This window comes from Ammospiza caudacuta, chromosome 28 (genome assembly GCF_027887145.1).
Source record: "Ammospiza caudacuta isolate bAmmCau1 chromosome 28, bAmmCau1.pri, whole genome shotgun sequence".
Taxonomy (NCBI): Eukaryota; Metazoa; Chordata; class Aves; order Passeriformes; family Passerellidae; genus Ammospiza; species Ammospiza caudacuta.
Window position 1 is genome coordinate 4,323,242 of NC_080620.1, and position 24,918 is coordinate 4,348,159.

Genomic DNA, 24,918 nt, shown 5'->3' on the forward strand with positions numbered 1-24,918 from the left:
TGTCCCGGGACGCGTTTCCCGCCGGAGCGCTGAGGCGGTTTCGCGCCGGGCCCTCTAGCGGGTGCACCGCGCGCAGAGGTTGCCTGAAGGGCTGCGGAGAGATGGCGGCGCTGGGCCGTGAGCGGGGCCGGGAACGGGAACGGGCATGGGGACGAGAACAGGGATGGGGACGGGCATGGGGATGGGGGACCGGGAGCGGTGTGTGCACTGAGACAAGCCCGGCCCTCCGCTGAGGGAGTGACAGGGAGGGAATCCTGAGGGGACGCCAGGCCCTGCCGTGGCCCACAGCCGGGCTGAGCTCTCCCGTTCTCCCTTGCAGGTCTCCGGCTCCCCGCGCACGGAGTGCTGGGCTGGCGGTGAGCCCGGGGCTGGGGGCACCGGGGCGGTGGGACCCCGGGGGCTGGGAGGGCCTGGCGGGGACAGCGCTGGCCCCGGGGCTGGCGGTGATGGGGCACCGGGGGGACCCCGGAGCCGCGGCTGAACGGCTCCCCGAGTTTGGGGGTCACTGGGGGGCTCCTTCCCCGCTGGGTTTGTGGAGCACCGGCTCCTGCGGGGGCTCTGTCACCCCTCACCCTGTGCGGGTCCTTTCTGTCCCCAGGCCCGGCTCTGTGAGTCCCGTGCTCGCCCAGCAGCTCCATCAGACGCCGGCGGCCGATCGCGCTGACAGGTGACAATTCCTGCCCTGGGGACAGGGAACAGCCGCTTGTGCCACCATTCCCGGGTGGGGGTCCCAGTGACGCCTCCTGTGCTAAAATCCGGGGGGTTCTGGCAGCTCTGGAGCCCCGGGGAGGGGCAGCCAGGGGCTCTCTGTGGTTGGGGTGTGGCTGAGGGGCTCTGCCCCAGCACCAAACCCACAGATCCCACTCTGCTCCAAACAGAGGGGTGCCACTGTCATTCCTCAGGGAGTCACAGCCCCGTGGAGGGCTAAATGCTGATTCTGCAAGGAAATAACTGGAGGGTGATGGCTCCTTTCAGCTCTGTCCAGGTCCAGAAGAGCTCTGCTGTTGTCCAGAGGAAATCCTACGTCCCCAGCAGCCGTGGCGAGTACGTCATTGCCAAGCTCGATGACCTGGTCAACTGGGCACGGCGGGTGAGTCCTGTGGCACCAGGCTCCCTGGCACCCAGGGACAGAGGGTGACACCAGAGGCACCTCCTGCTTGGGATAAAAATAGGCTCAGAGCTGCCTTAGCCGAGTTCTGTGGCCAGAGGGTGACACTGGGGTCCAGTGACAGTGTGGCACATGGGCTGAGGGTGTGGGGGGGGGTCTGGAACTGCCCTTTGGTCACCAGGAAAAGGCACTTCTGAGTTGTCCCTGCCCTGTGGGGAAGGGTGACACAAGTGACAGTGCTCTGGGTGTGCTGTGCTGTGCCTTAGCTGGGCTGGTCCTTATCTGGCCACCACTGTCCCCGTGGGGCTCTGAGCTGTCCCTCTCTGCTGTCCCCATAGGGCTCTGAGCTGTCCCTTCTCTACTGTCCCTGAGCTGGGACACCACTGTCCCCATGGGGCTGTGAGCTATCCCTTCTCTGCTCTCTGTGGGTGGCTCTGAGCTGTCCCTCTCTGCTGTCCCTGGTGGCTCTGAGCTGTCCCCATGGGGCTCTGAACTGTCCCTTTCTGCTGTCCCTGGGTGGCTCTGAGCTGTCCCCATTGGGCTTTGAGCTGTCCCCTCTCTGCTGTCTCTGGGTGGTTCTGAGCTGTCCCTCTCTGCTGTCCCTGAGCTGGGACACCGCTGTCCCTGGGTGGCTCTGAGCTGTCCCCATAGAGCTCTGAGCTGTCCCTGGGTGGCTCTGAGCTGTCCCCATAGAGCTCTGAGCTGTCCCTCTCTGCTGTCCCTGGTGGCTCTGAGCTGTCCCCATTGGGCTCTGAGCTGTCCCCATAGAGCTCTGAGCTGTCCCTTTCTGCTGTCCCTCTGAGCTGTCCCTCTCTGCTGTCCCTGGGTGGCTCTGAGCTGTCCCCACTGGGCTCTGAGCTGTCCCTGGTGGCTCTGAGGTGGCCTCAGCAGTGTCAGGGGATCAGCCCCGCAGCTCTCCCTGTACCCACTCCCCCAACGCCGTGCTCCCTGTACCCCAAACTCTCCCTCTGTGTGTGTCCCCCTGGCTGTCCCTGAGCCCCTGGCTGTCCCCACAGAGCTCCCTGTGGCCCATGACCTTCGGGCTGGCGTGCTGTGCTGTGGAGATGATGCACATGGCCGCCCCTCGCTACGACATGGATCGCTTCGGGGTCGTGTTCCGGGCCAGCCCCCGCCAGGCCGACGTCATGATCGTGGCAGGGACCCTCACCAACAAAATGGCCCCGGCCCTGCGCAAGGTATGGGGAGCATGGGGGGCTCGGGGGGCTTGGGCATGGTGGGGAGGTGGGCATCACCCCAAACATCCCTGTTCTGCAGGTCTATGACCAGATGCCAGAGCCTCGCTACGTGGTGTCCATGGGGAGGTGAGTGCTGGCGTGTCCTCGGTGCTGTGGGGGTTTTTTTTTGCTTGTTTGTGTTTCTAAGTTCTTATAAAGCCTTGTAGAGCAGTGAAAGGCTCCTTCTGGGAGTGCTGTGTGTGAATCCTCCCAGGGATGGATTCAGGGGCTTTGCAGCTGCCAAACCTGTGTGTATCCAGAATGCCAGAGTTTCCTTTTGGCTGTTAAAATGCTTCTGCTGTGCTGGAATCTGCTCCATGGGGGAACTCAATTGAAATCTACTCCATGGGGAAACTTGGTTGGAGTCTACTCCATAGGGGATTCAGTTGGAATCTGCTCTGTGGGGGAACTCAATTGGAATCTGTTCCATGAGGGATTTGGTTGGAATCTGCTCCATGAGGGGATTAATTTGGAATCTGCTCCATGGAGGAGCTGAATTGGAATCTGTTCATGGGGGACTCAGTTGGAATCTGCGCCATGAGGAGCTCAGTTGGACTCCATGGTCTCAGAGGTCTTTTCCACCCTCAATAATTCCATGATTCTCACCATTTTCTTTCCCCACAAGTTTTTTTTTTTTGTCCCCACTGGCTGAGGGTGGCCGGTCCAGGCTGGAACAGGACAAATAGAAGGCAAAACAGAAGGGTTTGTAGCAGAGAGGGAGGGCTGTGGAATGTGCTTTGTGAGGGACATGGGCACAGTTCAGTTGGGTTGGATTCATCTGAAACCCTCCCAGGCAGGGCAGTGTCAGCTGTGGAGTGGAGGCTCTGATCCTGGCAGTGCCCACCTGCCCAGGGCCACCTTCCTTGGCCTCCTGCTCACCTTCCTGTCCCTGTCCCTGTCCTGCAGCTGTGCCAACGGTGGGGGCTACTACCACTACTCCTACTCGGTGGTGAGGGGCTGCGACCGCATCGTGCCCGTGGACATTTACGTGCCAGGTACAAGGGGCAGCTCCACCTGGGAGCAGGGCAGGGAGAAGAGGGGGATTCTCTGCATTCAGGTGCAGCTTTGAAAGGTTTTCCTGTTTCAGTTTGAGAGGTTTTCCTGTTGCAGCAGCTCCAGAGATTTTGGGATGGGGAGATTGTGATGGTGGTGGCACCGTCAGTGGGGTGAGAGGGGGGTTTGGATACACTTTGATATTAAATAATTGCTATGTTTGATTAAGATCTTCTGATAAACAGCATCAATTTAGTTTCTTTGCACTCCACACAAAGCCAGAGGGGAGTCAGCTTTGGGATAAGTCCTGGGGTTGGCACCTCTGCTGGCTCCAGCTCTGTGCAGGCACCTGCCCTGTGACCTTTCCCCCTTCTCTCCTTTCTCTCTCTCAGGTTGCCCCCCCACAGCTGAGGCTCTGCTCTATGGGATCCTGCAGTTGCAGAGGAAAATCAAGAGGGAGAAGAGGATTCAGATCTGGTACAGGAAATAGCCTTTATTTATGTCGCTACTCACTGCTCACATTTACGCACAAATCCAGCTCCTCTCACGCCTTCCAATAAAACTCTACCTGGTCCAGGTGCTTTTCTGTCTTTAATAAACCCCTCTGGTCTGAGGGGCTGAAAAACTGGGCTAAAAAGCAGGAGCTGAGTTTGGTAACACTGCTAAGTTGGTCTGAACAATCTGTCAGGGAAGGTGATGTCATATTGAGACATAAAGGCTTTGCCAGAATTATTTTTTTTAGTTTTGTTGGGAAGTTTTGAGATCCAACACATGTCCAGGTGATTTCTGAGCACTCCCTGAGCTCATCTCTTGCTCACCACCTGCTCCTTGTTGGTAATTCCTACACAGGATTTAATAAACCCATAATATTTGTGTGCACAGGGGCCAGAAATTAATTCTGTTTCTGTAACAAGTCAAATACTGATGCTTAAAATCAGAATGTGATTAATAAATGTGAATGTAGAGCTCCTGAGCAGGGCAGGGATAAAGCAGCCTGTCCTGGATGCATCCCAGGAGCCTGGGATGAGGAATGGTCATACCTGAGGGACAAACACACTTTGGAAAGACAAATCGCTGGGGAGCAGCAGTTTGGGTAGTTCATTCTTTTTAATGGACTTTATCCCTTCTGGGGAGAGAGGAAACCTCATTTATTGAGCTCTGAGGGGGGGTTGGGACCAGGATTTGCTGCCGTGGGCTTTGGCCAAAAATGTTGGGAAACTTCCCTGGGGAGTTGCTTCAGGAGAAGCTGAAATGCCTCAAAATGCCCCTGGTTTGGATTATTTGACTCTTGTGGGGAGCCACCCTGTAATTTCTCAAAATGATGCAGTTTTTAGAGGAAATGGCTGGTTCTGGAATCATTTGGCCAAAAGCTCTGAACCACACTGTGAAATTCCAGCTTTATTGAGAATTTGAAGTCTTGAGGGGACAGAGCAGGGTGAGATCTTCCATGGAGCCCACAAGATCACTGCAGGACAGGGAGCTCCTGGGGCTGGGGGTTTCCTCTCCTTTTGTCCATCCCAAGCCTCCACCCATCTCTAAAGGATTTTAAGGAGATCAGAGCTGTTCTCCTCCTCCTCCTCAGCTCACACCCAGCTCCTGCTCCCACCCCTCAGTGTCTGAGCACGGTGGGGGTGATCATCCTGGGGTGGGAGTAGTAGCGGCACTCGGGGGGCGGCTGCAGCTCCATCACCCTCGTGCTGATGTTCTCCCTCCTGAACCCCGCCTGCAGCAGCGGCCCCACCTGGGTTTCCTGCAGGAGAGGAGGGCAGGTGGGTGTCTCATGTGAGACAGCCAAGGAAAACCCCTCCGAGCTGCCCTCTGGCGTTCCCCAGCAGCACGGATGAGTTCCACAGCCTCGGGGAGGGGAGCGACTCACCTCAAACATCTTCTCGATGTCGCTGTACCTGGTTTTGAGCAGCTCCCCCCACGAGGTGAGGTTGCAGTAGGTGAGGACCCCTCCTGGCCGTAGCAGGCGGAAGGCGTGGCCCTGCCCCGGGAATTGGGGAATTTTGGGAATTGGGGTCAGCTCCTCCCGCTCAGCCCCCGGCCCCAGCTCCGCCCCGAGGTGTCACCTTGATGAAGTTGAACTGATGCGTGTGCCAGGTGTCCTCTGACAGCGGGTAGGTGTCGTACAGGATCCCTGCCCGGGAACAGGGGCTGGCTGTTAGCTGGGAGAGACCTGAGGGGTTCCTGAGTCCCAGGAAAATCCCCCTCCATGGCCTGGAATTGCTCTGTTCCCATTGCAATTCCCTCCCCATGGCTCTGATCCCTGGAAGGCAGCGATGTGATGGCCCCCAGGACAAGGATCCAGCCCAGGACAAGGGGGAATGGAATCCATCCCAGGACAAGGGTCCATTTCCCCAGGACAAGGATCCATTTCCCCAGGACAAGCATCTGCTTCCCCAGGACAAGGATCTGCTCCCCAGGACAAGGATCTGCTCCCCAGGACAAGGATCCATTAGCCCAGGACAAGCATCTACTTCCCCAGGACAAGGATCTGCTCCCCAGGACAAGGACCCAGCCCAGGACAAAGATATGCTCCCCAGAAGAAGGATCCATTTCTCCAGGACAAGGACCCAGCCCAGGACAAGGATCTGCTCCCCAAGACAAAGATCCACCCCAGGACAAGGATCTGCTCCCCAGGACAAGGACCCAGCCCAGGACAAGGACCCCATGGACACAGCTGTGTCCTGTCCCCAGCCCCATGCAGAATCTGGGCTCCACCTGCACCCTGGCCAAACTGCTGCCCCCTTTCCATGGCTCAGAGATGTCCTGGGATGCCCTGGGCTTTGCTGCAGCCCCAATTTGCAGTGGGGTGCCCAGCCCAGCCCCTGCCCATCCTGCTGGTGCTGTCTCACCACTGAAGTGCCCGTCCGGCAGCGTTGGCACCACGTCCTCCCACAGCCCCTTCAGGGGCACCACCTGTGGGTGGGGGGCACAGGGGTGAGCTTGGGGGGCCACAGGCACCCCCCAAGCCTGGCACAGCCCAGCGTGCCCCTGACCTTGTGCGGCTGTGCCTTGGCCCACTGCTCCAGGCGCCGGAACACGCCCTCGTTGCACTCGATGATCCAGTGCTCGTCGATGCCGAATTCCTGCACCTTGGAGGCGGCGATGGCCATGCCAAACCCCACCTCCAGCACGCGGCCGCCTGCAGGTGGAACCCGGCACTCACAGCTCGGGGTTTTCTGTGCCTTAAACCCCTCCCCAAGCACTGAATTCTGAGCCATTCTTTCCCCACATTGAGCTCTTTGGGTGCGGGTTGGGAGCACGTGGTGCTGGTGGCTGAGAAGTTGGGAGCAGCAGGGACATGTCTCTGTCACCTGTTGTCCCCCAGTTACCCCTGTGTCCCTGTCACCTGCTGCCCTCCCACAGTGGCCCTTTGTCCCCAACAACCCCCCCCAGTTGATCCCAGTGAGAACAAACAACATCCAACCCTCCCTCTGCCAGGGAAACAGCCCCAAAAGTGGCAGATCCCAGGAGGGGAAACAGTCCCAAAAGTGGGAGATCCTGGGAGGGGAAAGAGCCCCAAAATTGGCAGATCCCAGGAGTGGAAATAGTCCCAAAAGTGGCAGATCCCAGGAGGGGAAACAGCCCCAAAACTGGGAGATCCCAGGAGTGGAAATAGTCCCAAAAGTGGGAGATCCTGGGAGGGGAAACAGCCCCAAAACTGGGAGATCCAGGGAGGAGAAACAGCCCCAAATGTGGCAGGGCCATGGGAGGAAGAACAGCCCCAAAAGTGGCAGATCCTGGGAGGGGAAACAGCCCCAAAACTGGGAGATCCAGGGAGGAGAAACAGCCCCAAATGTGGCAGGGCCATGGGAGGAAGAACAGCCCCAAAAGTGGCAGATTCTGGATGGGAGGTGGCCGCATCCCCTCCACCTGTCCCCATCCCTGACACAAGGACACAAGTGCCACCATAGCCCTGCTGCCCCTGGGGGCACAGGCAGTGGGGGGCACATGCAGTGGGGTCCCCCAGCAGAACATTTCCCCCACCCCAGCTGCTTTAGGAGAAGCTGCACCCCCAGCACACCCCAGAGCCCCCCGTTACCCTTGGATGCAGCCACGGTGGCCAGTGAGTGCATGTAGGGCGTCTCCCAGCGCTCCATCACCGGCTTGCCCAGGATCTCCAGGTGGGCATCGGGCTCATCGTAGCCGGCCTTGGCTTCCCTCCAGGCCGCCCTGCAATCCTCACCCTCGGCAAAGATCGGCCCTGCTGCCGCTCCGGAGCTCATGGCTGCGGGAGGAAAGTCCAGCTGGACAGGGAGGGAGGGAGGGAGAGAGAGAAAGGGCCACAGGGCTCTTGGCTGGCTTTAAATAGCCCTGCTGGAAAGTGCTGAGTGTGCACAGCCGGCTGGGGCCCCTCCGGGGATCGGGGCCCTTATCGGGAATGGGAGTCGTTATCGGGAATGGGAGCCCTTATCAGGGACAGGGCACCACGGGGCTGCCAGGCCTGAGGGGTCACCGGGGTGTCCCTGCTCATGGGCAACGGGACCCCCGGGATGGGCAATGGGATCCCAAAATGGGGAATGAGACCCCTGGGGATGGGCAAGGCAACCCCCAGGATGGGCAATGGTGATCCTGAGATGGTCAATGGGACCCCCAGGGATGGGCAATGGGATCCTGTGATGGGCAGTGGGACCCCCGGGATGGGCAATGGGCACCCTGAGAAGGGTAATGGGACCCTGGGGATGGGTAATGGGACCCTGGAAGGCAGTGGGACCCTGGGATGGGCAATGGGCACCCTGAGAAGGGTAATGGGACCCTGGGGATGGGTAATGGGACACTGAGGGTGGGCAATGCGACCCCAGGGACAGGCAATGAGACCCCTGGGGATGGGCAATGGGATCCTGCAATAGGCAATGGGACCCCTGGGATGGGCAATGCAACCCCCAGGATGGGCAATGAGACCCCCGGGGATGGTCAATGGGACCCTGAGATACGCAATGGGATCCCAGGGATGGGCAATGGAATTCCGGGATGAGCAATGGGACCCCTGGGAAAGGTCAATGGGATCCCAGGGATGGGCAATGGGACCCTGGAATAGCCAATGGGATCCCGGGATGAGCAATGGGACCCTGGAATAGCCAATGAGATCCCGGGATGGGTAATGGGACCCTGGAATAGCCAATGGGATCCCAGGGATGGGCAATGGGACCCTGGAATAGCCAATGAGATCCCGGGATGGATCAATGGGACCCCGCGCAGGCCCCGCCCCCCCGCGCGCGCGGACTGCCCTTCCCGCCGGCCCCCGCGCGCGCGCGGCCACGCCCCTCTCTGCCCCTCCCAGGGCGCGGCCCCGGAGACCCCGTAGCGAGGGGCGGGTGCGCGCGCAGCGGCGGCGCTGAGGGAGCGCGAGCGCGCGGCGGGGGGGGCCGGGCCGGGCCGGGGGCGGCGGGGGGGGAACCGGGACACGGGAACCGGGACACGGCCGGGAGCGCCCGCCCGCGGCCCCACGACCCGCCGCTGGCACCGCCGCCACCGGAGGGAAGAGCCGGGCGCGGCCCCGGAGGAGTCGCCGCCATGAACAGCGTGGGAGGCGCCGATGAGATCGGGTGAGAGGAAGGGGAGGGCAGCGCGCTGGGACGGTGGTGCGAGCTTCGGTCACCTTTTCCCGCAACCTCAGCAGAGCGTCCCGCCGGCGCTCCCGCGGGCCGAGGGGCTGAGCGGGCACCGATAGCGGGCTGGGTGGGCATTGAGAGGGAGCCGGTCCCGGGCCGGAGGTGCTGAGGGGGGGGGCCGGTCCCGCCATGTTGGGGCCGTGAGGGCGCACACACCCCCCCCCCCCGGGCCCCCCCCGCCGTCACGTGACCGGCGCGCGCGCGGGGCTGCGGCAGGTGCGCGCGCCCAAGGTCACCCGCCCGCGGCGCTTCCCGCGCCCGCCCGCACCGGATCCCCCCGCGCCCGCCCGAGTCCCACCCCGGCCCCTTCCTTCCGGCCCTCCCCTCCGGTCACACCTGACGCGGGGACACGGGGCTGGGGGGGACGACACGCCGGTAAAAGGAGGGGATTGTCCCGCTCTGCTGGTGCGGCCTCACCTTGAGTCCTGCGCGCAGTTTTAGGCGCCGCGGTATAAGAAGGATACTGACGTGCTAGCGTGCAGAGGAGGGCAGCGGACATGGGGAAGCCTTAGGAGGAGCGGCTGAGGTTGCTTGGTGTGTTCAGCGTGGAGTAGTCTGAGGGGAGATCTCGTCGCAGTTTAAAACTTCCTCGTGAGGGGAAGCAGAGGGGCAGCTCCGAGCTCTGCTCTCTGGCACCAGTGACAGAAGCCGAGGGAACGCCTGGAGCTGTGGCCGGGGAGGTTTAGGGTGGCTCTCAGGGAAAGGTTTTTTCCCCCAGAGGGTGCTGGGGCGCTGCTCAGGCTCCCCAGAGAATGGTCCCGGCCCCGAGGCTGCCAGAGCTCCAGGAGCGCTCCCAGACACAGGGTGGGATTGTTGAAGAGTTCTGTGCAGGGCCAGGAATTGGACTCGATGATCCTTGAGGGTCTGTTCTGTGATTCTGTGACCCCGCTGGCGTTTTTGTTCTGGTGACTCATCAGGGCTTGCGGTGAGGAGGGGGAAGGTGATGGGACAAAGGTGGCACCAGGAGCCTCCCCTCACCCTCCGTGTCCCCCTCAGGGCAGGGCTGCCCTCCCGAGCTCTCCTCTGCTGTCCTCTGCCTCTGTTCCAGGCAGGAAAATCCCGGTTTTAAGCGTTCCCAAACGCTTCTGTTCCAGGCAGGAAAATCCCGGTTTTAAGCGTTCCCAAACCAAAAACCTGACACTGGTCTGGTTCTTCTGACGTGCTTTGAGAATTATAGCAAGGCTTGGGTTGGAAGGGAACTCCGAGATGATCCAGCTGCACTCAGTATTACTCTGCTTGAGAGCTGTACCCTGGTGACATTGAAATGATCAGGCTGCAGGCTTGGGCATGGTAGAACTCAAAGTAGCAAAAACCAAATTATAAAATATCCTTGGCTGGTTCTTGCAGTGCAAGTTTTGGCACAGTGTTTGCCCATCAGGACTGGTCACCTTGTTTGAAACTGGAAACACAAACCACTTGTCCCATGCTGCTTGCACTGCTTTGTAAGCTGCTTATTTACTGCATGTTCTTAATTTGTAAGTCATAAAAGTACAGGAGGCAGGGTGAGTGACTGGAATATCACATTGGAATGGTTTGGGTTGGAAGGGACCTTAGACATGATCCAATTCCAGCACACATTGCATGAGGCCTGTTTAAATGAGTGGGTTTTGCTATGAATGTATTTTTATTTGCTCCTGGGCCTTGTCTGGTGCCTTGTGAGACCTGATCAGGTCTGATTTCCTGAGCTGCAGGTGAGTGCCAGGCTCCAGGTTATTCCATGGACTATCAGCTCCCTCCTGAGCATCTGGGCTGGCACAGAGTTTGTTCCCAGTCACAGGCTGGGATCCTTTGGGGCTGTAATCAGATTGGGAATAGCTGGGGGTTAATCAGAGAGGGAAATTTTCTTTATTCTCCTCCCCAAAAGCACTCAGAGGGAAGATGAGAGCACAGAACAAGCTCAGCTGCTCCAGCCCTCAGAAGGAAACTCTGGTTTAAAGCTGTTGTGAGAGGCAGGTGTGGATGGGAAGTTTGAATTCAGCTGCTTTTCTGGGCAGAGATTTTCAGAGAAGGTACCTAAGGGCGCTCTGAGCCCTGCAGGTGTGTTGGCATGGGTGGGGAGGGGCCTTGTGAGTGTTATTTGTTATAATTAATTAATTCTCGAGGCTGGTTTGGATGGAGAAAGTGCTGACCTTGATCCTTTTGTCCTGCAGCTAATGGGGGCTGTGCTGAGGTGTTGATCAGAGCTATTAATCAGACCCAGATTATTTATGTAGGCAAAGAGTTCGTGCTTTTGTGTGTTTATAAAATACCTGTACATACTTTTTTTTACTAATCCTGAGTTGATTTGCTCCAGCAGCAAGGATGTTTATGGCAACAAACAAGAAATTGGCGATGAAAACGAGAAATTGGCGATGAAAACGAGAAATTAGCAATGAAATTCCCACGGGAAGTAGTGAGGCAGAACACTTGGTTAAAACTTATTATACAGCTGCAGCTTCTGAAGATCCATTATCCCCCTTTGTGCTCCTGAGGTGATCCCTGTGGGGAACTCTGCTGCTTCAGGGCTGTTGCTCCTGCTGGACAGACTGACCTGCCCCAAAGCCAGGCTGGTGCTTTGTGCTGGAGGGGCTTTGCATTCCAGCAGGGATGGGCTGTAGTGTCCTCCAGACTGTAAATTTGGGCCTTTATGGAGGTGTGGGCTTTGGGGTGTGGGCAGGTGTGAACTCCAAACATTGAGGAGCATGAGGGGACACTCAGCAGGGTCTGCAGCTTCTTCCCAAGGCAGCAGCAAGCTCTGCTCTGTGGGAGCAGGGGCAGAACCTGGGGCTGTGCCTGGGGAGTTCAGGTTGGAGATCAGGGAAGGTTCTTCCCCCCTGACGGTGCTGGGCACTGCCCAGGCTGCCCAGGGAATGGTCCCAGCCCCCAGAGCTCCAGGAGCATTTGGATACTGCTCCTAGGGGTGCACAGGGTGGGATTGTTGGGGTGTCAGTGCTGGACTCAGTGCTCATGGATCCCTTCCAGCTCAGGATATTTTATCAATTTTGTACATTTCTATGAATTGAATAGCTGCCAGCCCATGAGCTGTTAGAACCAAAAGTTTTCTGGTGATGCAGCTGAGCATGGGGAGCATTCACACCCCCATCCTGCCTCACAGCTGTCCTGTACCACACCACATCTGGATTTTTGGGAACTTTGGCCCTGCTCAGTGTCTTCAAACCCAAGGCAGAGGATTCCTGGCTTCTGGTATTCCACAGGATGTATATAAACCAGAGCTGTGGATTTCCATACAGCTGCTGCAGCTGGCCTTGAGCTACCCCAGCTTTGCTCTTCCAGTCCATGTAGGGTGACTACAAATAATTCATGGTGGAATTGGAAGGTTTCAGTGACCTCCCTCCCTCAGACAGCTTGGTGTTCTCTCAGAACGCAGCTGGTACTTTTACAAGGATGTAAAATCAATTAATCTTTTATACCAAGCTATCAAATTTAGTTAAAAACACCCCTAAACAAACCAGAACCTCAAAGAAAATGTCACTAACATATATCAAAGCTTTATTGTGAATATAGCAGTAGGTCAGCTGGTTTTATTTTGCTATTAGGAAATTACTTATTTTTCTTAAAAATAAAGGCACAGAGAGGTTTGTGGTCTGTGTGTGGGGAGGGAAGGTGGTCAGGGGATGATGGTGGGGCCACCTTGGCCAAGCCTGGACCTGTTGCTGTGAACTGGCTGCTGTTGCACAAGGCCCTGAGCCTGTGCCAGGAGCCAGAGGGAGCTGGGGGCACTTTCCCAATCCTTGGGGGAAACTTTGTCATGCCCAGCATGCCCACAGAACACAGGCCTGCTCTGACAGAGGGCAGGACTGCAGGGCATAACCCAGGGCATAACCCAGGGCTGCAGGGCATAACCCAGGGCATAACCCGGGGCAGGGCTGCAGGGCATAACCCAGGGCAGGGCTGCAGGGCATAACCCAGGGCTGCAGGGCATAACCCAGGGCATAACCCGGGGCAGGGCTGCAGGGCATAACCCAGGGCTGCAGGGCATAACCCAGGGTATAACCCAGGGCTGCAGGGCATAACCCAGGGCATAACCCGGGGCAGGGCTGCAGGGCATAACCCAGGGCAGGGCTGCAGGGCATAACCCAGGGCTGCAGGGCATAACCCAGGGTATAACCCAGGGGTGCAGGGCATAACCCAGGACCTGCCCTGCTGCTCCCAGGGAGGGCTGGCACGTCCTTTAGCATGATGATAACACAGCAGTGACACTGAGGGCTGTCTGTGCCTCACATGTCACCAGCTCAGTTGTTTGCTGGCTGCTCAAGGAGATGCTTTGATCAGTGCTTAACAGTTGCTCTGTTTTGGTGAAAGACAAGACTGGTGTCACGTCTCGGCCTGTGACTTAGAACAGAATTTGCCTCAATGGAACAAGGCTGGTAGGTGCTGTGTAGCGTTGAATTTTGTCACTTTGGCTGGTGCAGAAGGGTTGTGACACAATGTCCTATCAGAGAAGGGAATCAAAGGGGAAAGGGACAGGCTGGTTTTGTCAGTGAGCTGCCCTGCTCCACAGGAACTTCATTTTCTTGGTAGTCCCAGTTCACCTGCAGCTCTCACTGGGGGTGACTGGGCTGCTCTCTCTGCCATTACCTGCCCCTGAAAAGAGCAGGTGAGAGGAAGTTCAGTATTTTTTTTGTTAGGAGAAATCCATCTTTGCCCATGTAAGTGAGGATGCAGGAATGCCCACCACCCTCAGCTGTACTCGGGTGTAGGTGAAGGCAAAAAGAAGACAAAGCAAGGATGTGGTTTTTCCTCTTTGAGGTCTGATGGAGAACCAGAGGGCATCCCCCAAAAATAAACTATCCCAGTGCTTGTCTGTGCAGAGCCATGGAGCCATTAACAGCAGAGTTTTTCACAGAATCACACAATCCTGAGCTGGAAGTGAAGCCCAGGGATCATCAGAGCCCTGCACAGACACCCCAACAATCCCATCCTATCCCTGACAGCAGTGTCCAAATGCTCCTGGAGCTCTGACAGCTTTGGGGGCGTGCCCACTCCCTGGGGAGCCTGGGCAGTGCCCAGCACAGTCTGGGGAGGAACCTTTCCTGATGCCCAGCATGAACCTCCCCTGACACAGCCCCAGCGTTCCCTGGGTCCTGCCCCTGCTCCCAGAGAGCAGAGGTGGATGCTGCTCCTCAGGAGGAAGCTGCACTCAGCTCTGAGGGTGTTTTTGGGGTTGATTCTTGGTACTGACAAGGGCCAAGTGTTGAGGCAGCTCTAACCAACCTTTAATTAGTGAGTAAATGACTGCTGGAAGTTTTGGCACACCCAGGAGTTGATAAAGAGCTGCAGAGCTCCAGCTTGGCACGGAGCTCCTGTAGCACCTACCCAGGTCCTTGGGCATGCTGGGACAGGAAACCCTGCAGATTTGGGTGCTCTTTGCAGAGGAAGAGTTGAATCAGCGTTGAGCAGTTTACTTTGGGGTTTAGCCATGATTTTCTCACCTGCTCATCACTATCTGGAAACTGAGCTGTGCAATGGTTTCCCAACTGCTGGATTAGTGCTGCTCTGTTATTAATACCTGCTGCACAGGTTTGACTTCTGGCTCAGGCCTCAGCCTGGCAGTTCTGCTTTGCTTTCAAGGTGCTGGCAGCCAAGTGAGTGTTCTGTGGTGAGGGAGGGAGGAGCAGAGAGCAGGAGGAAGGGTTTGATTTGAGTATGTTGCCAGCTTTGTAGGGCATGTTGCAGTCCTGGTACCCCCAAACCTGGCCAGAAGAGCTGAGCTGGGCCTTAAATCAGATGGAGCATGTGCTGTAGCCCCTAAAGCTGCCCTGTGCTTTGTTTGCAGAAAGCTGTTCGTGGGTGGCCTGGACTGGAGCACGACACAAGGTGAGCAACGTGTGCTGCAGGTGTTGGGCCATGCTGAAAACCCAGCCAGGAGCTCTTCACACTCTTCACAGGCATTGCTCTGGGGGGAGATTGCACTGAGAGCCTCCTCTGCTAATTAATAAAACTTTTCTCTAGAGACAACTCAGCTATATTTTTTATATATATATATATATATATATATGTATATATATATATGTATGTATGTATGTATTTTTTTTATATATTAATACTTCTAGGTTTATATTATTTGATGCTGAAGTTTTTGTCAGCCCAACAGACAACCCTTTTTATAATCACTTCCCTGCTGTTTTCCATTTGGATGAGTGGAAATAAACTGTTGTCTGCCATTTGTTTACAGGAAGTAAGATGTGATCATTTTCAAAAGATGAGTTTGAAGCTGTGTTCCATGTTTGCTGATCTGTTGTCTCATCATTGCAAACACAGTCTGGTGTTGTTAATATCTGGCTCTGTTTAATACTTGCTTTTTTTTTCTTTGACAGAAACTCTTCGTAGCTACTTCTCCCAGTATGGAGAAGTTGTAGACTGTGTAATAATGAAAGACAAAACAACAAATCAATCTCGAGGATTTGGATTTGTCAAATTTAAAGATCCCAACTGTGTGGGAACAGTGCTGGCCAGCAGACCTCATACGTTAGATGGCCGAAATGTAAGTTGATTTTATTGTATTTTTATTTCTTGCACCAGATTCAAATATTTGCTTTAAATTCTGGCTCCTTATTTGCAGAGTGTCAGTGTTAACCTGGTTGTTGGTTTAAATGATTTATTGTAAGGCAGCTCTTACCTCCATGGCTTGTGTTGTTTGAGCTCTGAGGAGCTGCATGTCAGCAGGGCTGGGTTCAGCTGCCACAAATGTAACTTTAAAACAAAATTGTGCTGAAGTCTGACCAAAGTGGAACTTCTTCCAGATTGATCCAAAGCCATGCACACCCCGGGGGATGCAGCCGGAGCGGACACGGCCGAAGGAAGGATGGGTAAGGAGAGATCCTTGTGTGTCCTCTGGAGTTCCTTGGGGTTATATCTAGGTTTTAAAGGCAGAACTCAAGTGTAAATCTCATTTCTAAAAAGTTTCTTTAATTTAGATTTTCATGGGCAGGCTCTGTGCAGAGCAGTGTCACTCTGGGTGTGGTGTTTCCTAAGCTCTTAGTGATGCTTTTAGTGGAGTTGTTCACATTTGAGAGCACTGGCAGGGCTGATGCTGTTCCAGCCCACTCCACACCCTGCAGCTTCACCAGATTTCAGTTTAGAATGAGCCAAAGGCCTCAGAACTCAGGCTCTGCATTCCTGGTCCTCTGAAGATAGGGGACACTGAACCCCTGAGCTCAGAATGTGCTTCCCTTTCATGCCTGGGAGACTTCAGGGCTGGAGCTCTCCCCTCAGCCTGCCAGAGCCCATTGTTCATGGTTCAGTGTAAAATGATAAAGCAGCCACCCTTATTGTTCTTCTGACTGAATTTTCTCCTCCTTGATTTAGCAGAAAGGATCCAGGAGCGATAACAATAAATCCAATAAAATTTTTGTTGGTGGGATTCCTCATAACTGTGGCGAGACAGAGCTCAGGGAATACTTCAAGAAGTTCGGAGTGGTGAGTCCTGGGGGAAGGTGCCTCCCCTCCCTGCTGCCTCCTCTCACTTTTCCTCAAGCTGTCAAATTTGGGGGAATTTGGACAAATTGTTGAAGCATTTTGTGAGGAACTGTAGTGAACATTCATCATCTGGAAATGTCCCTTGGCAGAACCTGCTGCTCATGTGGAATTTACTTTGCTGCTTCTGTCTCCTCATGTTTAAGTCTACCTGATGCATTGTTCTGTCCCTTCTTCCAAAAACTCCTGAGGTGTCTTAAAAATTATTCCTTTTATTATTATTATTATTTCCACCCTTACCCCCCTTACTCTTGATAACTTTCAGCTGGGCAATTAAAAATGTCTGCTGATTATTTTTTGGGAACAGTGAGTCTCTCAATGGGCTGGATTTTAAGATCCTGGTATTTGACTGTGTGTACAGACAGGTTAAATTTGGGTCTCCTGCCATTGTTTGGGGAGCAGCAGCTGCTTTCAGACCATCTGGAATCTCAGTTCTGATGTCCCTAGAACCTCCATTCTGAGACAAACTGCTCCTCATGCACCTTCTTTAATTCAGTTTGTAACCTTGGACTGAAATGACTGTATCTTCTCTATTTTTTTTAATTTAGTTTTAATTTCGTTTTAATTCCCATTTATCCCAGCTCTCACTGCCCTCAAAGAAGTGGGGGCATATGATAAACAACTGAATTAAATAATTCAGCTGTGGAAAAGTTTGAGGAAGTTAAAGATTGTGTGAGTTAAATTCAGGACTGTGCTGGTAAAAATGAACTTAATTAGCATTTAGTGTAGTTTTTGATGCTTTTTTCAATAACCTTTTTCTGACATTTCTTAGTGGCAGCAAAGGATTTATTGAGAAACAAATTCTTAAGTTTATCAACTTAAATCAGTATTTAAAATTCCATTAATACAATTCATTTAAAACCACAAAAAAAACAATAGCTAACAACTGTTTCTTTAGCTTGAAAGGCTGCAGTAGACTAATAATAAAAACAGGGAGCACGTTCCACAGCTGTGGGATGTAGTTTCAAAAGGCTCTTCCTCACAGACTTGGCTTTCCAGCTGTGCCCTGGATGCTGGGGAGATACAGGGTATGTCCTGCAGGTGTAGAAGGCAACAGCCACAACTGTAAGTGCCCTTAAAAGTAAGTAGCAGCACTTTACTCATAGTATAGAAATCAGAAAATCTTCCTGGAGTTGTAACGAGTCCCTTTGGAGCAGTGGAGTCTCACAAAGGTTTTGTGGCCACGAGAGTGAAGAGCCCAAGGCAGGCACTGATTTTTCAGCCCTGGTAATTGCTGGGTCATTAAGGCCAGGGTGAAGTGGACCCAAATGGAGCAGGGGAGGGACAAATGTGGCACTGATGGGGGGCATTATCCCCACCTGGATCCCTCAATAGGATGTGCTCAAGTGAGTGCAGCAACTCAAACCCAAATGTTTTCTAGCTGTAAGTAAAGGTAAAATTGTGTCAGACTTTAAACTCATTTTTACTCATGAGTTAAAATATCCTGAGATTGTCTTGAAGATGCAATTTTACAAAATCACACCCATTTTGTGACCACTTCTCTGCATCTGAGAGATTTCAGAGCAGTTCCCTTCAGCTGTTTTAATGTTGACATAAACATTCCACCTCAGGTTTTGTTTAAATTGTAGCTCACTGTGGTGCTCATTCTGAGAAGAATAATCCTGAAGCCTTTGAACAGCTTGCAATTTCCATTTTTTCTTTTTTTAGGTTAAAATCACACTGATACTGCTCATCCAGAACTTAGAGGGGTTTTGTAAAGCTGTTTGAAGCATTGGTTTAACTGGTGCTCCAGTAATTCAATCAGAGGAGGCCTGCATGTTCCTGGAGGTGCCTGCAGCTCAAGCTGCTTTCCATGGCAAAAGTGAAAATGGTTAAAAATGGGGAAAATCATGCTTTAAAAAGCTACACTGATGAGTTGTTGGAAAACAAACCTTTGGGGTGTGTAATAGGCATAGATTGGGTACAAAAGTGCAAAAGCTCAATGTTAAATTAAAATGTCAAGTGTGATGAGACAATAGATGAGCTCAGGCTTTCTGAACTCCCAGGAAGAGCAACATTCCCTATTTTTGTGCTGTTGCTGGGATGATGGCTGCACTTGGCTTGTGCTTTGTGGGTAGAGAGCAGGAACCAGCTGGTGGTGACTGTTGCAGCCCTCCCCTTGGAGCACAGGGAGTAGAATTTCCCTTCTCTCTTCCAGGTCACTGAAGTTGTAATGATCTATGACGCAGAGAAACAGAGGCCCCGAGGTAAAGGCTGATCTAGTTTGTCCTTGAAATTTCTTCCTACTCTCCTATAGTCAGATGGCAAACTATTTCACACCATCAGAAAAGGTAGATTTTTTTTTTTTTCCTCCTATGTTGCCTCAGGAAAAAGAATAATTCACTGGGCAAACATCACTTCAAGTCTAGACTCTTCATCTCCAGCTTCACTTGGGTCTGTGCATTTCAACTCAGATGTTTCATGCTCATTGATGGGTTGGTTTTTTTTAATTGTTGAATGAAATTTGATTCTCAAGCCACTCCTGTGGCTTAAGGTACTTTTGAGAGGGGGAAAAAATCAGATTTTCCTCCTGTTCCACATGAAAGGTACGTTAGGTCTGTAAGTGCATGTGGGGTGCTCCAGTCAGAGCACGAGACAGGACAGAATCCATCCATCACCTGCTTTTTGTTTTGGTTAAATGGCTTCACCTCAAATTCAAGAAAAAACTCTTCTGAAACAACACAAAATAATTCATATATATATATATGTATATTTTTAATTGGGATATACAATCCCTGTATACCAGATTGCTTTTTAAGAGGGGAGGAGAATAAAAAACCCCCAAAACCTGAAAGATTCATTAGATATTGAATCAAACTGGGAACCTTTGGTCAAAATATGAAGCAATTCCATGTCACCCTTTGCATCCACCATTTGTTTGCCAAGGAAGAGGCAATATTTTGGCACATGAAGCTTAGCTGTGCTCCCACCCTGTAGCATGTTGAACATGCTAGAGAATAGTTTGCCATCTGAACTTTTCATTTCTCTTCTGCCTCATTATTAAGAAATATATCCTTCACTTCATATTTATTAAGCTGTTAAGTCTTAGTTTTATTTTTAATTTAGACATACATCCTTAGTGACATATTTAAGTGTTTCATAGTAAAGTATGGTAATGTTAAGTAAGTTCTTTTTTTTGTTTCTTTTCTCTCTGTGAATTGTTTGACTGTGATTAACGATATCTCTTTAGATTTCTTCTCTCTAGGTGATAATTTATCACAGAGGTACAGGCCAGTTCCGCAGTCAGAGGAGGGACGGGCTTTGTCTTTTATTGGAGTGTAAACGAAGTTTCAATATATTTGTTTTTTTGTTTTCTTGCTTTAGCTATCCTAATCTTCTTCCAGCAGATCCCTTTGATTTCAGCAGCACATAAATTCATCTGTTTCAATGCTTTAGAGCAGCTGGTTTTGGATAGAGGAGACAAAGGCACTGGCATTCAAATGGAATTTGGGGCTGAAGTTTTAAAATATTTCAGTAATTATTGTATCATCTCTATCTTTGCAATATTTAATCCCAGCCTTGCAGCCTCTGTGCAAAAGGTACTTAAACATCATGCCTGGTCTGGATTAATCCTGTCTCAATTAATGGCTTCTCTGCTTCAAGCTCTACTAAAAACAACACAGGCAAAGGAGGGCTTGGGGTGCAAAGCACAAGTGCCAGGTGGGGGAAAGGTCTTGTGTCCACCCACAGAAAACTTCCTCCCCTAATTCATCAGACTTCTTAAGCACTTCTTGAATCCTCTCTCTCTCTCTGCCTTTTGTTTCTGTGCTGTTCCAGGCTTTTTTTAGTGTGCTGACTAACACATCTCCCAAAATGGCCCTGGCAGTCCCTGGGGGTGCTAGGAAAAATTCCTCGAGTTTGTATTGGGTACTCCTGGTTGTGCATCCTAGAACACATTTTCTCTTGATTTCTCTGTGTTCTCTTGCTGTTCTGTCCCCTTATCCTTTTAATGACTGTAGATAAAATTCCAGAGGCCAATTCAGTGCCATCTCTCCTTAGACCCTTCTGAATTTTGCCTTTTCCCATTCACTTTACCACCCTTCCTGTGGGAGTGCACATTGGTTTACTGGTAGGAGAAGGGAACATGATCCCTGTTCTAATTCCTGTAGCATCCATTTACCTCCAGCTCCTCAGGAGGCACCAAATTCTCAGGTGATGTCCTTGAGGAGCTGGCTGGGGTCAGGTATCCACAGGATCTTTGCTTCCTCCCAGTCCTGCCTGCTCCTGCCAGCTCTGCCTCATCCAAACTCTTCCCACACCCAAGCACATCAGCCATGGCACATCTCTGGAGGAACCAAGGGGCTTTGGTGCACTCTCAGCTTCTCCTGGTTCCAACAGCTGGGAAGGGATTTCCAGGTTCTTGCTCTGTCTGTTCTCCTCCTCTCTTGGCTGCAGACCAGCTCTGTCACTCTGCTCTGCTCCTCTTGGATTCCTGCTGGGTGCAGTTCATTTCTCCAGCCTTTAGCAGAGTCCTGACCTTCAAAAGCTAAAGCTGCAGGTGGTGGATTTCATCACTTCTGCTTAAAGCTTCACCTTGGAGTTTTGCTGTGCTACTCTGATTTCTGTGCCCTTCTTTATCTTGTGCTGTCTGACCCTTTCAAATCCCCTTTTTAAAATTTATTTATTGCTTTTCTCAATGACCTCTTGCCCTCCCTGTCCCACCCCTCCAACCCAATCCCACAATCTATTCCCCTCCTTTAGCCTTGAAATCAAATTTAACAACAACCTTCACATCCAGATGGAATCCATTGTTTTTCCTCCCCATCTCTTTTTAGACAAAGGCTGGAATACTAAACATGATTTAAATACAAACACTTTTCCTTTGGCTCCAACACTCGGATTTCTGGTTAACTCAGACAAATATATTGTGATGAAATGCTGCTCTCAGCTTCGAGGCTGCTTTCATCACAGCTCCACAAAACTTCGTTTATACTGCCAGTCTCTTGTGTGTGGGAAATGCCAAGTTTTTTCCTTTTTATTTTCAGTTTATTTTAGTGATGTCTTTTGCTCTTGTTGCTGACAGCAGAATTTGACCTGCTGGAATCTATTTTGGCCTGTATCTTTGTGTATTTTTATATATATATATATATATAAACTTTCTCTACACTAGGCCTCTTTGGGCTTACCCAACACAGTTGGATAAGCGTGGAGAGACATTCCTGTGCTAGATCTGTATTCTGTAACGCTTTAGAGCAAGATTTGGCTGCTGTCAGCACTAGCTGCAAAGCAAAACGCAAACCAAGGGGGAAATCTTGGGTTTCAGAAAAGCAGAACCGCATCCATGTTCCATAAACGCTTCCCACGCCGCACCTCGGGTTTCTTTTTCGAATTTTTATTGCTCTCCCCCCTTTCCCCCCTCTCTGTAGCTAATCCAAAGAATGGCACAATTCCTGTACTGCATGTGTCCCTCCCTGCCCTGGGTTGTCCCCACCAGCAGCCAGTGGGTGATGGCATGAAGCAGCCGCCTTGTCCTGGGGGATTAACCACTATTTTGCCACTCTCTCGGCTGTGTCAGCAGCTACAACCTACTGCAGTGGTTCTCAGAGTGACCTCCAAAAGGGGAGCTTTGCCTCCTTTCCCAGAGTTTTCTCTCCAAGCATCAAAAGCTGCTGGATCCAGCTGAATCCAGGGAATGAGCCACCCATTGGGAAGTTGTGTGGATTTTTCAAATGGAAATCAACGATTCAGGACGTGGCAGCAACACCACGTTCTGTGTGAGCAACACCTCACAGGGGAGCTGCCTTGTTGGGAAGGAGTAACACCTGTTCTGTGCTTTTTCTCCAAGGTGTGGAAAACTTGAGAACCTCTGATGTAGGTTGTTAGTTTCTGAAGCTTCTCATTCATCCATGGAGTGGTAAAATTTCTCATGCTTTAACAGCTACATTTCAAAACTAACTTTCTTTTCTATGGAAAATATTTCCCTAACTGGAAGCTGGGCTAAGGGATTGGGAGGAAGTTGCTTTGCAGCTTTGGGGAACAGGGATATATGATAGGTTTTCCTTGGGAAATTAGGCTGAATCAAAGGGAGGAGCAGCAAAGTTGCTTGACTTCAATCTGCTGTCCCACAAATATTTTGATTTTAGCAGTTTTTTTCCATTTCCTGGTAGGTGGATGAGGAATAAAATCAAATTAAAAGCCGGTTAATGAGCTCAGTTCGAAGCTGCATGCGCGCAATCGAGACGAGGCACTAAAGCCTCTTCACAGGAAGTATCCATTGCAATTTCCTCAGAGTTTTTGCCAATTGAACACAAGTGTCGTTATCTGAAACCCCTGCTTGAACCCTTGGTCTGCCCCTAATACTGTTCATCATCCTGTTTTGTGTCACAACACCCTGCTACCTTGATTCACTCTTCGTCGTTGGCTAGGTTTTGGATTTATTACTTTCGAGGACGAACAATCAGTGGACCAGGCTGTCAACATGCATTTTCACGACATCATGGGCAAAAAAGTGTGTAGTTGTAGTTTTATTTTACCTTAAGAAAGAACCAAGTCTTGGACAATGAGCGATTTCACTGGGGAATCCAGCTGAATTGTTGATGGGAGAGCACAGCAGTCCAAATTCAAGGCTTTATCCATGGAGGTGGGGAAAGTCTGAGTTTGTGGAGGAGGGAAGTGAGGATGGGGCAGCCTGGGGGAGGGAGGGATGGAATCCTGAGGATTCAGGCTGTGGGCTCTGCTTGGGGTGAGGCCTTGTGTGTACAGACCTGGGGGCTGCTCTGGCTGAGCAGGTGAACTGGGATCATCATCTCTGGGGTGAACTGGTGCTCAGTGCCTCTGCTTTGAGCACTGCTGTGGTGCAAGGAGACAAATCAATGATTTCCAGCTGTTGGAAAAGCAGAATCCCAGTGAAATCTGAGTTCTTCAAGGCTTGGTTTAAGATACCACTCCTTCAGATGTGTACTTTATACTCAAATCTTGAAGTGGTGTCAGACGATCTGCTTTATATAATCTTAAACTTGTAAAGAAAAAGGGAGAAAAAAAAAACATCCTGAAGGATTGGTTTTTTAAAAAATTGGGTCACTTACTGTGAAACTTTGATACCAACCCACGTACTCTATATAGTATTTAACCACAATGCAGTTAAGTGACCTCTGGTTGTTTCATCTTCATACTGTGTTGTCAGCAAATGGGGCTTGGATAGGCAGGAATTTTTTAGGCTCCTTTGATGTTACTCAGCAAGGAACATAACTTTTACCTGTGGAAGAAAAAAAAAAAAAGAAACCCAAACCTAAAAGCAAAATAAATTGTTGCAGGACACCCAAGTTTTAAAGGAGTAATTTAAAGAAAAATGAACCACAGGAAATTCTGGTAAATTTAAATCCTTGCACAGCTTTAAGGTATATCCAGATTTTAAACAAAATGTTAAAGCTGCTAAACTTGAAGTGAAGGGGTTCAGGGAGACACAGAAGATTCTCACATTCCTTAAATTTTGTGTATTGTGTGAGGTTTTAATTGTCTTTAAAATCTTTTATGTGCTGATATTTCATAAGCCTTTCCTTAGCTAACAAGGGCCACACTCTGCATGTCAGTGGAGTTCTGGTTCATTTTGCAGTGCAATAATGCCTTTAATTCCTGTGAACCTGATTTGGGGTGCAGAGCTGGCTGGCTTCCTGATAATGGGAACAAAGGAATGGACTTGTGGGATCCAGAACATCAGTTCTTGGTTCCTGGTGTGACACTCCCAGGTGTAGTAAATCACACAGGGGTGTGTAAGGATCACCTGTATCCCCCCAATATTCCCTGATCTGCCCTTGCAATTGCCTTCAGCAAAACCCTAAAGTGGGAGCTGATCCCCCAAAGCAACAGATCCAAATGGGAACAAAAGATAAACACCCACAAGGTGCTGGGAGAGGATGGAGAGCCCAGTGTAAGCCTGGATGTCCCCTCATTGCTTTGCTGCTGACACAGCACTGGGACTTGGAGTTCTCTGTGTTCCCCAAACAAACCCAATTCCAAAATGAAATAATTGATTTTTGCCCTTTCCCCCCCCCTTTCAGTGACAAAAAAAAAAAAAAAATCAGGATTCAGGGATTTTTAGCTCAGATTAATAGAGTTGCCTCAGTTCTTGGGGTAAGCTGGGCTCTAGGCAGGTGTGGAATTTGAACCTCCCTATTGCACAGGGACTTTTCAGTGCTCGCTTTGGCAGTTCCCTGCTTCCAAGTGTGCACTGAAAAATTAATGGGATTCTTCCACAAGGATTAATGAGCTCCAGGTCCTCTGCTCTCTCCTTCACTGCCTAATCATGCCTGCTTTAAAAATGGTATCTCTGTCTTTTTTGGTAATTAAAAAGGTATTGCTGAAATGAATCCATATGTTGTTGAAAGGAGGGGGAAAAAATTAAAATTGCAAGAAGGCCTCTGCTTTTGTAAGCAATAACCGAATTCCCTCAAGGCAAATGTGTTAAGACTCATTAATTTGAGTCCTTTGAAAAATTCCCTTGGTTCCTCTCTGGAAGGGCCTTGAGCTGACAGAGATTTGGTTACTGTCA

General features: G+C 51.5%; 3 protein-coding genes across 6 annotated transcripts in view; 2 read left to right on the forward strand and 1 right to left on the reverse strand.

Moving 5' to 3' along the window:
- Positions 1–4,220, forward strand: NDUFS7 (NADH:ubiquinone oxidoreductase core subunit S7). The gene is made up of 8 exons (XM_058821271.1): positions 1–117; positions 320–356; positions 599–667; positions 976–1,090; positions 2,125–2,304; positions 2,384–2,430; positions 3,250–3,338; positions 3,729–4,220. The coding sequence occupies exons 1-8, from the start codon at positions 102–104 to the stop codon at positions 3,824–3,826; spliced, it is 651 nt and encodes a 216-aa protein (XP_058677254.1). The 5' UTR covers positions 1–101; the 3' UTR covers positions 3,827–4,220.
- On the reverse strand, positions 3,858–9,044 carry GAMT (guanidinoacetate N-methyltransferase). The gene is made up of 7 exons (XM_058821270.1): positions 8,942–9,044; positions 7,385–7,570; positions 6,339–6,484; positions 6,195–6,258; positions 5,409–5,476; positions 5,213–5,323; positions 3,858–5,086 (listed from the first exon to the last, which is right to left on the reverse strand). Exons 1-7 carry the CDS (start codon positions 9,027–9,029, stop codon positions 4,946–4,948), a joined length of 804 nt encoding a protein of 267 aa, XP_058677253.1. The 5' UTR covers positions 9,030–9,044; the 3' UTR covers positions 3,858–4,945.
- The window catches only part of DAZAP1 (DAZ associated protein 1), a 26,007-nt gene continuing 9,776 nt past the window's right edge, over positions 8,688–24,918 (forward strand). Inside the window, exons 1-7 of one of the 4 annotated variants that reach the window (XM_058821265.1) lie at positions 8,688–8,888; positions 14,731–14,771; positions 15,272–15,438; positions 15,698–15,763; positions 16,263–16,373; positions 18,589–18,637; positions 22,796–22,878. In XM_058821265.1, the coding sequence (XP_058677248.1) occupies positions 8,857–8,888; positions 14,731–14,771; positions 15,272–15,438; positions 15,698–15,763; positions 16,263–16,373; positions 18,589–18,637; positions 22,796–22,878 (549 nt within the window). In that variant the 5' untranslated portion in view covers positions 8,688–8,856. Of the gene's footprint in view, positions 8,889–14,730; positions 14,772–15,271; positions 15,439–15,697; positions 15,764–16,262; positions 16,374–18,588; positions 18,638–22,795; positions 22,879–24,918 lie in introns of those variants that run through there. The other 3 variants (XM_058821267.1, XM_058821268.1, XM_058821269.1) reach the window with 3 other exon arrangements.

Coding starts and splice junctions, on each gene's coding strand:
- NDUFS7 (XM_058821271.1), top strand. Junction 668..975: donor GCGGCCGATCGCGCTGACAG/GTGACAATTCCT, acceptor GGCTCCTTTCAG/CTCTGTCCAGGTCCAGAAGA. Junction 2,305..2,383: donor TGGCCCCGGCCCTGCGCAAG/GTATGGGGAGCA, acceptor CCTGTTCTGCAG/GTCTATGACCAGATGCCAGA.
- GAMT (XM_058821270.1), bottom strand. CDS start 9,029: ATGCCCACCCAGCCCGCTATCGGTGCCCGCTCAGCCCCTCGGCCCGCG. Junction 6,259..6,338: donor CCAAGGCACAGCCGCACAAG/GTCAGGGGCACG, acceptor CCCCACCCACAG/GTGGTGCCCCTGAAGGGGCT. Junction 5,324..5,408: donor ATCAGTTCAACTTCATCAAG/GTGACACCTCGG, acceptor TTCCCGGGGCAG/GGCCACGCCTTCCGCCTGCT.